Source organism: Patagioenas fasciata, chromosome Z (assembly GCF_037038585.1).
Source record: "Patagioenas fasciata isolate bPatFas1 chromosome Z, bPatFas1.hap1, whole genome shotgun sequence".
Taxonomy (NCBI): domain Eukaryota; kingdom Metazoa; phylum Chordata; class Aves; order Columbiformes; family Columbidae; genus Patagioenas; species Patagioenas fasciata.
In genome coordinates this window covers 66,287,025-66,302,006 of record NC_092560.1, presented here as the reverse complement: position 1 = coordinate 66,302,006, position 14,982 = coordinate 66,287,025, and the positions used below count along the sequence as shown (strand labels likewise).

General features: G+C 35.1%; 1 protein-coding gene across 6 annotated transcripts in view; it reads left to right on the top strand.

Annotated features, from left to right (window-relative positions):
• The window catches only part of ADAMTS6 (ADAM metallopeptidase with thrombospondin type 1 motif 6), a 150,764-nt gene that overhangs the window by 91,659 nt on the left and 44,123 nt on the right, over positions 1-14,982 (top strand). For all 6 annotated transcript variants that reach the window (XM_071801811.1, XM_071801812.1, XM_071801810.1 and 3 more), the window contains 3 exons: positions 141-248; positions 6,507-6,652; positions 8,950-9,013. In XM_071801811.1, the coding sequence (XP_071657912.1) occupies positions 141-248; positions 6,507-6,652; positions 8,950-9,013 (318 nt within the window). The remainder of the gene's footprint in view (positions 1-140; positions 249-6,506; positions 6,653-8,949; positions 9,014-14,982) is intronic.

The window sequence follows — 14,982 nt, the reverse complement described above, 5'->3', positions numbered from 1 at the left end:
CAACCATCTGTAGATTTATGTCACCAGCCCAGTTTTTAGCAGTCTCTGTTCAAAACAAATTTGTGTATACCTGTGTGTATGAGGATGGACACAATTTTAGGCTTTTATTCTGATCAACTTGCTTCTGCCTTCTTTCCTAGGAAGTGTGTAGAGAGCTCTGGTGCCTCAGCAAAAGTAACCGCTGTGTTACCAACAGCATTCCAGCAGCTGAAGGTACTCTTTGCCAAACAGGGAGCATTGAAAAGGGGGTGAGTACAAACAATTTATTGCTTGGAGAGGCGATTTATTGTTAAAAGCCTACAGGAAGAAATAACTAGAAGTACTTATGAGCAATTATAGGAATTCAAAAATTAGTTACTTCAGAATGCATTTGCATCCTAATGGAAGTGTCCTACAGAATTATTTCACAATGATTTTATATATGTAATTTCATAAAACATTTTTCTTATCCGTAAAATTCTATAGCTGGGGGGAAGGGAACCAAGCAACCAAACACCACATGCACTCACACACACAAACCCCCCAAAACCACAACAATGAGCAAAAAAACCCACATGCACACACAAAACCAACAAAAAAACAAAACAAACCAAACAAAAATACCCTTATACATACTTTCTTGTGTATTTTTTGATTATTTATTGTAAAAACTCTTTAGTTTAACCTTTTAATGAATTTTATAGCACTCTTCTGCAAAGGACTATAACAAGTGTAGGTCTGGCATGGATTTTGAAAATGTGTAACATAGATCTAGAGCCTGAACTCTGCTGTTCTGTTAGAAGATAAAAAAATCTTTATTCTTTCAGATAAAAGCTGAATTGTACAGGCATATAGAAAAACTGTTGCCTTAATAAAATGTTTTCTCAAAGTCCATATTTCCCAGCGATCTTTCTGTTTTCATTTTGAATTATTTTTGTAGTATTCAGTTATACTTGTGTAAGCTTTTAGCTTTAAAAGACTTTTCTGTGCAGTCTGCTAAACTCTTCTACCTTACTGAAAGTCGATGTTGCAATAGATAAGTCTGGTGCTATTGTATCTGTTTGAACATTAGAATTTTGATTTTAAAACAGTGCCTGCGTATCAGTAGTTTCAGACAAAGTTCTGAAACTTAGTTTTAGATTAAGGATAGTAAAAAAGTATTTCTGAATAACAAGGCAAAATCTATTCAGATCTTAAAGTGAAGATTTTAATGATTAATTTACAGGACATGTACTGGGGAAAAAGTGAATTCCATATATGTTTTTTCAAGATACTGTATTTTACGCAGGTTTGTACAAAGTGAAAAGAGCTTATTATGTTAATTTCCAGTATCTGTCTGAGAGTTGCTTCATCTGTCCATAAGATTTACTGCTCCAGAATGGATTTTTTCCTAACAATGACTACTGACATCTATTCTCATCCTTTTGACACGCTAGTTGGGCTAGTTTCAACAAAGATTAAGCTGCATTTTGACTTGCAATCTGATGTTTAAACAAAAAGAATGAAAGCTTTTGGGCAGCTGTCACAGTTTATTAATGCTTCTTAATGGCTTCTTTTAGGGCCCATGACCTAGCATCATTTTGATGTCTTTTCCATGCTGAGTTTGGAAATATTGGTAAACCATGTTAAATAAATTCGTTGAAGCGGTCTTTAAAAAAAAAATTGAGTGCTTCAAGTTGGCCACTGAAAATAGAGCTTCACATTCTACCAAAATGTAACCTTTTATTAGAGTAATAGAAAATGTTAGAAGCCTTGCTCTTAAATCAACAGTCTAGGTTTATTTTGGAACCACTACTCCTTGCCAATGACAAGGAGCAATGTACCTCAATTTATATTTTTAAATCATGAGACTACAGTGAACAGGTTGAGATGCTTTAAGATGCTGTTGCTATGTCCACTTGCCAGAGGCTTCTATCAGCTTGCTCTCTACAAAAAATCTTTTTGTAGTCATCTGTATCTCCTTCCATCATTAGATTTTAGAGGGAAATGAGAGAATCCATACTGTTTTACAAAGGTAAACTGTTCATGCCTGTTAACAGCAGAGAATTGTGTCTGTAAACTGCAGCTTCAAATATTCCTCTAAATTAATAGCTCCTGATAGCAAAAAAACAGGAGACATGAGCTCTTTGCAAGTATGGTTCACTTTACCACACACTAAGGAGAAAATAATATGTTACAATTCTGTAGCACTGTATTACTACTACTACATTTGTGCAGCAATCACACCGAAAGGCCCCAACCAAATTAGGCCACGTTTTGCTGGGTTCTGTCCAAATACGAAATAAATGATGTTCCCTGCTCTAAAAGCATAACAAGATCTTGGAGTACTTCTTCATATTTGTAGGGTCAATTTCTGCTTTTATTTACATTAATGTAAACTCAATGTAACTATTAAAGCAAAATCTGGTGCAGTGTGCATTAATATCTTATTGGCAGAGTTGGGAGGGAATTCTACAATTAAAATGGCCTTAACACTCTGTTATGAAACCTTCTTTCAATTGCTTATATAAACGTACCAAACATTTAACTCTTTGGGTTGAAATTTTCCAGAGTAGATATCTTGCCTATGCTTGAAGGTTTTTGGAGTGTTTTCCATAAAAGTTACTCAGCTGTTTTCTGCATACAGGGAAAGAGAATAGAGTGGTTTCTTGCTACTGATGGAACTTGTATATCTGTTCTGTTTTGAAGCTTATATATGTTCATGCTTTGGTGAAGGGTTTTACATATCGGCTGAGTTCAAAAAGGTACTCTTTTTCCTAACTTGTAATAATAATTTTCAATATACATGAAGTTTCTCTGCTATTCCCCGAGATGTGTTTGTGAAGGTAAACTAACTAATAGATTTTTATAAATACTCTGATGAGTATAAAAATCAATAAGACAAAACTGGTAGGAATGTTTATTTTGTCTTTGAATTTAAAGTAATAGAAAAGGTGACCTTTTCTAACAACATTGTTTAGATTCATTCTAGGTATGTAAATGAGGGCTGAGTGGGCAAAAAGTGATAATTCAGTGTCCTGAAAGGACAGTTTAAATAGCTAGGTTGTGTGATAATTTAAGTTATTATTAGACATTAAGTTTTCTTGCAAAATATTTGTAGAGGCAATTATTAAAAATACATTATTAAAACTGAGATGACAAATTTAAATTGATTTTTTTCCCTCTGCAAAACATGAAATCAGTTTCCCCACAATATTAGAGTACTTACTGCTTGAGTTTCCTAAAAGCAGACTATCATAAATCTTAGTTCTGTTGAAGAGCTAATGTTCATGTAAAAGCAATCTCAAATGTGTCACAATGTCATGTTTTATTTTGTTGTTAATGATCTCTATACAAAACATTTTGGACTGCTTACCTTATTCAGAGTTTTTTGCACATTTTATGCATATTCAAGTGCATCACCTAGTTGAACTAATTGAATGTTATTTATTGAGTGTTAGAGAAAAATTAACATTTCAGTTCTAAGCCTTTCACGAAGGATTGTTCTTTTAAAACAGTTGTCACCTTCTCTTGTTTCTTCATGTACTGGTTACTTAGTAGTCCTTACCTCATCATACCAGATGAGGTTGCTATAATTTGTGGAGGAAGCATATTTCTGTAGTCCCATTAGAGTAATGAAGATTTTTATAATTTTGAATTACTCTGACAGATATTGTGTATCAATGGCTTCTGGTGAAAGATACATTTTCCCTAGAAAGTTAAGTCCTCAGATTTAATTTCAGTAGAGGAGAAAAAACATTACCTGAGGAGTTTTTACAGGGAACTATGGGAATGTGGAAGACAATGCATGACCTTGGAAATCATAGAGTACAGGTGTTTTACACAGCTTTTGGAAAAATAAAGCAGGTAAAATGCACCTGCATATTGTATACAGTCATAGTAGTATAGAGTTGGGGTTTTTTGCATGTTATGTTTTACTTATATGATATTCTTGTCGGTTTAACTTTAACTCTGAGTGTCTTTCATTTCTTTGTTTTTGACGTATTTGTAATATATAGAATGTATTTTTAAGTAATTAGCCTACATTTTTACTCTTAGAAGCTTTTTAATTTTTAGTTTTTGACTTTAGTGTTAGATTACTGTTCATGCACTTGTGTTGCATCTTTAAAAGAATGCTGCAAGGAGATTACTGTCTTTAGTTAATACATTCATTATCACTAATTTTATAACTGTAATGAGAAGAAAACCAGAAGATTTTAATCCCTCATATGTAATTCACATAAATACTTCATTCTCCATCATAATTGTACCATTAGAGGCATTGCAAAATGCTGTGCTATGTAGATATATCTATAATAGTGAAAAATGCAGGTTTACTAAAGAGTCTGCATTACGAAGGGTATGTTCACCTGATGAATGCCTGCTTATTGGCATAAACCTCCAAATTGTAAATTTAGAACTCCACGAAGGATAGCCTTACTTTTTTTCTCTGAAGCCTTGTGTCCTTGTTTTTTCCTCTGAAGAAGGGTGTGGTGGGTGGACTCCATCCATCAGCCAGGCCCCCACCCAACTGCTTGCTCGCTACCCACCCAGGGAAGGGAAGAGACTCAGAAGGGCAAAAGTATGGAAACAGACAGTTTAGTAAGTGAAAGGAAAAGAGAAAAGTGAACAAGAGTTCAGACGCAAATCACTTTACTACCTCCCATCAGCAGCCTGTAGCACAGCCAGTCTCTTAGCAGTGGCTGCTTTGGAAACACTTCCACCCCCAGTTTCACTGCTGAGTATGATGCTATAGGCATGGTATATCGCTTTTGACAATTTGGGTCAGCTGTCCCTGCTGTGTCCCCTCCCAACCTCTTTCCCACCCCCAGCCTGCTCACTTGGGTGGCAAGTTGAGAAACCAAGAAAGCCCTGATGGTGTGTAAGCACTGTTCAGCAACAGCCAAAACATCTGTGCCTTATCCAGACTGGTCACAAACCTAAAATGCAGCACCACATGGGCTGCTATGAGGAAAGCTCTCTCCTGACCATACCTGGTAGAAAAGGTGGTGCATTTTGTACTTCAGATTTGAAATAGTCTGCTTTACCTGTTCTGTAAACACATTAGTGCTTGCTTTTTGAGAGGATGAGGCTTATAAGAAAATGTGCTAGATTGTAGCAGGTACAGCACATACAGAGAAAAAAGAAGTCATGGAGGATAAAAACGTTTGGTCATGGATGACGATAAAACCATTTTGAGAGGAGAAAAAAGAATTAATATGGTTAGAAAAATAATGCTACAGGTTTCACTTATTAATGTGGAAATAACAAGGAAATAATGTAACAAGGAAATATTAAGTGGTAGCCTGTGTTCATATGCAAAATCATGTTGTGTCTGGGTGCATTTACTGATAAGCTACACAGCTTTGCTGTACCTATTAATATTACTGTAAAGTCAACACAGAGTGTTCCAGTAGTGCTTATGGGTGCACAGGGATATGTCTAACTTTCCATGTCTTCCATGCATTTCTCAGTGCTTTTGTCAAATTCATATGGCTGATTCTGGACACCGAAGTTATCTGGTTTTCTTTTCAGAAAGGGTCAATACTGTGTCTGTTATGGGAATTCGAAGGAGATGAATAGCAGATGACTATGTTTTGGAAGTGAAATTTACAGGCTCAGGGCACTGTGGACCTGAGGCCATGCTAAACTGCTGCCTAAGCCTATGGTGGGAAGGGTTTATCTAACTAACCTACTCCAGATTCTCAGTGGTGCAGTAGGCACCAGAATATGGATCAAACTGTGGACTCTAGGCTTATTTCTGAATGGTTTAAAAAAGGTGTCTGACCAAGGAAATGCTAAACTTATTTTAACAATTAGCCATTTGTGTGAATTGTCTGTAATTCTGTAAATTGGATGTAAGTAACAATGTTGCAAATTTAAATGTTCGCATGAGTGAAATATGCATGTTAATTCTGTCCCTGAACAACTGGCCAGTCACTGTTATATAATGATTTTCTGTACCATGTCTAATGCTTTGGCACTACTATTATTATGTCTGTAGGGTTAGTATAAATGAAGTTAATATAAATGAAGTACTGCAACAAATTCTTCTTCCATTGTAGCCTCATCCAGATTTAAATTTTTAAAATCTAAGAGAATGCATTCTAAGAAATACTATCAGGGGGAATTTTTCATTTTGCTTGATGAAGACTCTACATGAATCCTAAGTGGAGGGTGTTTTACTGAACTAATCTTAGAAACGAATCTTAATGTTTAAAAGAATATAAGCAACTTGCAGTTCCTTTAGTGTGTAACATCAAGGAGGATGTATGACCAAAAAAATAGAATCTTTGTTTTAAGCTTGCTTTAACTTCTGGTATGTGTTAGGGACCTATAATTCAGGACTTAGTGAAGACAATTAACAAATCACACACACCCTCACCAATGTCTAAACAAGGCTAGAAGAAGTAAAATATTAGTCTTGTTATCTATACAGAGAATGCTAATGCCTATAATTGGTCATTGCCTCACCCTTTTATTTTTCTGTCCTGATAACTCTGTCAGCCTGGAAGCTAATTTTGTGGTTTTTTTATGAAATCTTTCAGTGGTGTTATCAGGGAGAGTGCGTACCTTTTGGCACTTGGCCCCAGAGCATAGATGGGGATTGGGGTCCGTGGTCAATATGGGGAGAGTGCAGCAGGACCTGCGGGGGAGGAGTTTCCTCATCTATAAGACACTGTGACAGTCCAGCGTAAGTAGCTAAAGTAAGCCGAAGCCAACAAAAAGACGTTTGGAAATCATTCAAAACTGTGGTTTCACATGTTATCTGTTAAAATGTTTTGCTAGTTTGCCAACATTTGTCTTCAAAATAGCAGACAGAAACACTTAAACAGGAGAAGTTCACTAGACATATTTCTGACGTTTTTAGTGTCTTGTGTACTGTAAAGATAGCTGGATTTATATTTAGCAGTAACCAGGATGGTTTTCTTTCTGCAACTCGCTCTTCATGCAAAATATACTTAAATTATACATTATACCTTAGATAGACTTTTTTTTTTTCCTTTCCTTTCTTAAGACATATTACTCTAATGCTTGCCTAGGATATAAAATAACTGCTGCCAGTAACTTATTAAAAAACCCCAACATGGTATTGCCAAGCTTTTGCATACAGCTACTTACGTAGAAAACATAGTAATAGTATGTTGCATATGATACTTTTACATGCTGTTGTGTCGAACACTTAGTTGTGAGTTCCCACTGACTCTTAAAACAATTCAGTGAATTCTCTCCTTGCCACTACTCCCTATTGGTCCAACTACTCTCTCTCAAGAAGGGCCAGCTTCTCCATTACCGCTTGGTCTGTTGTGTGTATCTGTACTGGTCCTGTCATCTGTCTGCTTTCCAGTGTGCTGAGCACTGTTCCAGAAAGGGTCTGTCAGGTAAGTACTCCTCTGTCTGTCACTAGCACTTCTCAGATGAGGACCGCTTACTTATTTCTGTTGACATTTGTTGCTGAGTTTTTATTTTTCCTGCTTTTTTTTGTTGCTGTTTTCCCTGTTCTGTTTACCTCGTCACAGCTATAGGTCTTTGTGAAAGAGTAGTTTTATTACTCAATACTTTGCTCTTGTCATGTTCCCTAATCACTATTTCCATCACCAATATTAGTTTTTAAGAGCATTTTTTCTTGAAAACATTAGGCTTCTGTGATTCTTTAATGAAAATCTCTTCTGTGGCTTTTGTCAATCCTTTTTAATCTTCTCTCTGTACACTTAGGTTCTTTGTTGCTTATGCCCATGTTTTGCACACCAGTCTGTACATCAGTTTTCCACTGTACTGTGAAAGACAGACACCATAATGTCACATTACTGCTGCTTAAGGTGGTCTGTTCACCTACTATAATTTGCAATAACTATCAAATCTGGGAAATAGAACTACTCACTGAATTGATTCAAAAGCAAAAATTATCCGTATGCATCAATAACATCTCAGACTATATTACTGAGAGAATAATAAATTTCTTATTTTTTTCACAGCAATATGTAAAAATGCTAGTGAAATGTTTGTTTTGAGCATGAGTAATTTCCTAAGATTTTTTTAACTACTCCTGTCACCGTATATATTGGTTGGTATGTTGAAAGGTGATTAAATTTTAAATGTTTAACAGTACAGCAAGCAAATGCAAGGAGGGATGTATATTTGCATTAGGGAAAAAAAATCCTTTAGGTTTAAGGATAACGTTGCCTGGCTAAGTATCTGTAATGTGAAAAGTAGTGTTGATTTTCTTTTTAGATAATTGTAAGTTATTATTTTATTTCTTTATTACAAAGCAAATACAAATACCTTTTTTTCCCCCTTTCTGCTTATTAGTTATGACCCAAAGAGGTGGTGTCTGATTAATCTTCCATTTAACTCATTTTAATTCATTACTTGACCTCTGTGGAAAATAGATAAGGTTCTTGAACAGTTCAAGAATTTAAGAGCCAATATCTTATTCACACTAATAGAAACCTTCTTACTTGGAGTTTCCTCAGATTTAATACTACTTAATTTAAATCAGAATCAGATTCTTGAAATAGAAAAGGCAGCCTTTGGCTCTACTATTTAAGAGGCAGTGTTTCTTCATTTTGTTATATTTTCAAGTGTAATATGAGAAGATAAAAAAAAATATCGTATAGATTGTTTACACATTTCTCATGCTAGTTTTACAAAATAAGCAAATAATTAAAATCAATGCCCTTTTATAATGATCAAAATACAGTTAAAGTGTAGTGCTTGGAATCTTTGCAAACTAGATAAATACTGTATGAGTGATGATTTAAAGTACCCATGATTGTTTTGTATCTGCTCTAATTCAAGTGAATACTACAATTCTTATTAACAAAATCTTTTAAAATTTCAACTTAAAACTTCCATGTGCTTTTAATTTTATTTGTACATTATATAATATATATCTCTTGGACTTGTATTTATACTGATGCATTGCTATATATCTCAGGAACTTGTGTTTGTACTAATACATACACTAACATATAAAACATGTTTTTCCAGGCCTTCAGGTGGAGGCAAATACTGTCTTGGAGAAAGGAAGCGGTATCGCTCCTGTAATACTGATGTAAGTAAATTTTCTTCCACTGTAACAGTATAATAATCTTTCTGTTGTTCATTTTAGCAGCCATGGACGCATTTTTTCCCAGTTTAGAAAAGCTGTGAATGCTGCATTCATGTTAAAAGTGAATAAGGAACATTCCACATCAGCCCAAAGGTCTCTCTAGCCCAGGGTCTTGCTGCCCAGCAGTGGCCAATAACAGGCGTGCAAGGAGAAATTATAAACTTTTGCAGCCAACACATAACCTTTCTGTGGATATACCATATGAGTTGCCAGAATATGAATGTCTGAAGATTTCTTGAGCTCCATGTTGTACTTGTACCACATTAACTATCACAAATGGAAGTATCCTCCATTAATCTGCTTTTTAAAACTGCTACCCTTTTTATACCTCTATAACTTCCAGTACTAATGTGTTATACAATGCTCTTATACAGTCTGTGAAAATGTTATTTCTTTTGGTGTGTTTTAAACCTGCTATTTTGATGGTTCTTGTATTACCAAAATGATCATGCTGTTTTATTTTAGAGTCCATCAAATAATGAGCTACCACTGAGGAGGTGGGGCAGATTATGTATGTATAAAATCAAATTATGAACCTAAATTAGAAATTCAAGTAAGTTAAAAATTGATCCAGAAAAAAATGTGCACCAACAAAGAATTTCACTAGTAAGTTTCTAAGTCAGTAACACTACAAACATAGAGGCTTTCATATTATTTTATCTTCAAATTTGTCTTAGTTTTCTTCTTTTATCAAGAAAGTTTGTAACAGTGGGACAGTCTGTGCCTGAAGGTGATATTTCACCAGTTTATCTTTTGATATATTTCAGGGAAAAAAACAATAGTTAATATTCTGATCCCTTGAAAAAGACTTGGTTTTATGATTGTTACTAATTATCATAAGTATTAGCTCTGCAGACTTCTCTGTGGAGGCTATTATCATTAGGAATTATTACAAGTTTCTCAGTTAAAAATTACTTTTCTTACTGCCAATCACAGCTGCTCTCTTCACACAGCCAAGAAGTGTGTTAGGCCTTTTGATCACAGTGTTGTAAGACAAACTGAAGCTGAGCTGCTTGTCCAGTAGGAGCTGTAAAACTTTTCCAGTCACAGAGCCTTCCAAATTACACTGCACCATTCTGCAGCTTTGGCCATCTGTCATGTGGGTGTTGAGTGTATCACCCACGCTATCTTATTTTTTTCTGTAGATGTGTATCTTTGCGCTTGGCTGTCTTTGTGCAGTTTTCATTTGAATGGACTCAGCTTTTCAGATTATCTGCTGTCATTAGTGTCTCTCTTTATTTCACTCAAATGTTTTTTTTTGTAATTGGAAGACTTCATGAGGCATTTTTCCATAGTTCAAATTCACAAACAAAAAGATGAGTAGCACTGAGTGCGTTTCTTATTTGTACAGTTGATAGGAAATTCACCTGTGAATTCACCAAGTGGTAATTCCTTATTCAAATATGTCTATTGAAAACTGCCAGTCAATATTTAATAAATTGAATCTATGCTCTCCTAAACTACTACAGGTTTATTCCTGGTTTTCTTTTGTCAGGATTTTGTGTACAACTATGTTAAGTGCCTTATAAAACTCAAAATATATTTTGTATTCCACTGTCCTTTCAGTTTAGCTAGGAATTGTAAAAGATTTTAGTTGATAAAAGCTATTCTTATACAAAATACTGATCTGTATATACTTCTATTTCTTTTAAACCTGTATCAGTCACGTCTCTGACAACTTTTCTGTTTATTTGGGATTGATATGAGGCAAACTGTATCCTAGAATATTCTATTTGTCCTTTTCAAATAATGACCTTTTTACATTAGCACTGTTTCAGTTTATACATGCAGTTTAAGATTTGTTAAAAAAATTCATATTGGCACACTGGTGTCCTTCTCCCTTGACTCTTCAAGGACTCTTGTGAGATAGTTGTCCACGCATTCCTACTTAAAATGTTTATATCCAATAGATATTCTTTAGCATCTGCCACACTAACTAGTACACAAGAAAGTATATATAACCCTGCTCCCCCACAAATATACAACATTATTTTTTAAAATATCATTAACAATCATATCGCTACCTAATTATACCATTGAAATGTCACTAGAAATTTTTTTATTCTTATATTTTATTTCTTATTGTCAGACACTTTTCAGATAGTTTTATTCTTAGGTGGTTTTGCTTCCCTTATTCCCTCTTTGTTTAATACTGAGAGGAACTTCATAGGGTCACAGAAGGAACATCTAGAAGGTATCTGAGAGAGGCCTTCAGGCTATTGCCTTGATTAAAGGAAAATCATCTGTTGTTAAACGATTCCTAACTGATGGTTAGGAAGGTGACCTGTTTTGAAATAAGCTCCAGTGCAGGAGATACCACTAGGATTCTTCAATATCCTTACAGTAAGGACTGTTTTCAGAAACGATAGTGTATGTTTTCCCATCCTTTAAGACCTTTACTTAACTCTTTCCCCAGTAAGAAGACAGTTCATAGTGTTCCCTCCATAGGAGCCTCTCCTGTTTTTGCAGGCTACCATCATATCTATTCTTAGTCTTCTTTGCACTAGGCAGTCTCTTTGTTAATAGCCTCTGGGATCCCAGTGGTGCACATTATCTTGAAGTGTGGTGACCAAACCTCTGCCCAGGATTCTAGCTGAGGCCTGAAAGAGCCGAGTGTAACCTCAAACTCACCAGTCATTTTAGTGATGGGATTCAACTTATTAATTTTAGTAGTGTGTTCATTTTTCTTACAGAAGTGACAGTATTTATTTAGTCAGTGTTTCTCCATAATGCCCAAATCCCTTTCTAAAAAGCTGCTGTTTAGGTAGTCATCCCTTAGCTCACTCTTGTGCATTTGATTGTTCCTACTCAAGTGTAGCAATTTGCATCCATTGCTTAATTTCAAACCACTATTCCAATATGTAAAAATCTTTTATATTTATAGTCCTCTATTCTAAACTGTTCACTCCCTACCTATACTTAGATTTCAATCAATAGTTTAAATAAACTATTGGAAAGGAAACTTTGCATTTGATTGACTAGGTCTTAAAAGACTTGCAGACTTTGGCCAAGCAATTTGGAAATACTATTCTTACAGTTTGACTGTGAATAATTTTTTCAGTGTATTTTAGGGGTAAGGTTTTCCAGTGCATAAACATATTGTTACTTGTAGAAGTTCAAATTTACTGCCTTAATGGTTTTGACAATTGTAGTCTACTTCTTTTATAGTAATATTTAGGGTTCTACATAACTAAGAATTGCTGAGACTAGTAAATTTTGTTTCAAGATTTATGATAGTCCTTAGTGCTTGACATTTTTAATGGAATAGTATGTTTGATTAATGTAAGCGTTAAGAACATGCAAGTCTGTCATTGTTTTTATGAAAAATGTGTTGTTTGTACATCTTTTCTGTTGAAGTTTTTTTTTTTCTTCAGTGTCAACATTCATTGCACATCTGTAATTTTCAATGTAGCACTCCCTAAAGCTCCTACTATTCATAAACCAAAAAAGCCCCTCATTTTGACTTCATTTTTCTTTCATAGATGAGTTAGTTCTGTTGCCCTTTCTTTTGACCATTTTAATTCTTTGGAAACAGCACACATACTCCTACTAGGCTTATTTCTCTTCAAACACTTCCAAAACCGTATATGGCTTCTTAATTCAAAAGGCATCGCTAATGGAAACATTGAGATCAGCAGAAAAGAGCATTAGCTAATGAGTTCTGGAAACAGAAGGATGGCAGAAAGAACAAGCTCATCAGAAGCTTATTTTCTGTGACCAGCCACACCATCTTTAACAAAAAATACATGTATTTTTCCAACCAAAGTCTTTTTAATTAAAAAAAAAAAATCAAATGCTAATAGAATTGCAAAGCACATAGTGACTCAGTTAAAGTAACTCTGTCTGATATAAAATATGTGTAGGATGTGAAGCTAAATTTGATACACATCTAAAACTGTAAAATCCTCCAAATTTTTTATATATAAGAAACATGTTTTGCTTACAAGTTCTGTGAATGGTTTATCTATGTAAAAGTATGTGTGTATGCATACTTCAAAAAGATTATTGTTCTTCAGTCTTTTCTCTAAATAGAATGTAAGCAAAGAGTTTTTGTTGGTTCCTTGCGTTATGCGTACATTCACATATATTGTTTTTGCTTTCATAATTTTAATATTTTCAAGCCTCTTTTTTTTGTTTTTCTAAAATGCATTCATGTGAGGAGCTACATCTTGGAACAATACCTGAATTTCAACTGTCACCCTTTTGGCTCTTTCTCATCTTCTGTGAGATGTATTAGAGCCATTTGTTAATAGGAAATGCAATGAGTTAAATTACTGGAGTCTGCCTGATTTCAAGCTCCAAGATAAACAGATTTCTGTGAGAAAAGATGTTTTTATGTCATGTCAATATTAGTGCCATGATTCATTAACACTCTTTAGACAATGTAATTTTGCTTCAGTCTTTGTTTTTTTAATGTTCTTATTAAACTCAATGGTTTTTTTTAAACTCAATTTCAATTATTTGGCCATCATATTCTCAGGACCTTCTGCAGACCCGATTTTAAGTTCCCATACATTTGTTAGGTTCCTGCCTCATGATTTGCAGTCTCCTAAAAGTATATTTGGAAATGCAAGCAGGCTGTTGCTTGACAGGAGTTATCCATATACTGTAACTGCATGAAAAAAGTGAAATATCTTACCCAGTAAAGAGAAACAATTATTGCACATTTACTTTGGGAGAAGAGCACATACACGAAGAGACAGTGCCAAAGAGTACAAATATTCTAAGTGCAAATTGTTGCTTACCTTTCAGTAATGTTTTTGCATTTCTATACCTACGATTTCTAATGCATTTCTTGAGGTCATAGCCATTATTTATACTTCCTCTCAGGTGTTGGTGAGATACTAAAAGAGACAGGAAAATTGTACAACATTAACAAATCTACAGGTTGCATTTTTGCTTCAGATTACATAAAGGTGCAGGTCTCAGGCTACCATTTGGTAATTGCAGTCTTTAAAAGGACTGCCTGAAAACTTCATTGAATCCACCTGAAACCTGAATTCAAATTAAGGATTTGGAGAAAGAACAAGATTCCAAGACTAAGGGCCAGACTTTGTCAGTATTCACTGAGAGGACGAAGCCACTAAACTGTCAAATTACATCATTCAAAGGTCACCAAATCTGCCTATGGATTGATGGATTTACATTTTTTAAGCCAAAAACACCAGGATATGTAAAAATTTTGGTATAATTGGTGTATCAGTTTGTAGAACTAATTTAACAGTACTTGAACTATCGGAAACCAGAATTTAATTTGCTGGACTAGGAAAGGCAGATAAAATATCAAGAAGGCAGGAACATTGTATGAGGAGCTTTGCTCCCACAGTTCCTTTAGCTGCTCCCAGGTATTTGCAGTCTTGCCTGCAGTTCTTGTCAGCAGTGAGATTCCAGACTATGGATACCTATGTGTAATTGGTTTTCTGTCAGACTACCAGACCTGTATTCAAAAAGAAAAGAGGATACAAACAGTGATTTCAGCAGTTTAAATTGTTGTGGAAACTGAATTGATATTTAGTAGACTGAAAGAAAAGCTTGATTTTGCTTAGGAGGGCACCTCTGGACATCAACTTGTACAGCCCCTCTTGCTCACATTTGTTGCCCAGGACTGTGGCCGGACAGGTTTTGAATATCTCCAAGGAGGGAGATTTCACCACCTCTTTGGGCACCCTGTACAAGTGCTCAGTCACCCTCACAGTAAAAAAATGCTTCCTGATGTTCAGGAGGAAACTCCTGTGTTTCCATTTGTGCCCATTGCCTCCAGTCTCATCATTGGGCACCACTGGAAAGAGCCTGACTCCATCTGCTTTACACTCTCCCTTCAAATATTTGTACATATCGATGAGATCGCCCTAAGCCTTCTCTTCTTCAGGCTGAGCAGTCCCAGCTCTCTCAGCTTTTCCTCCTATGAGAGG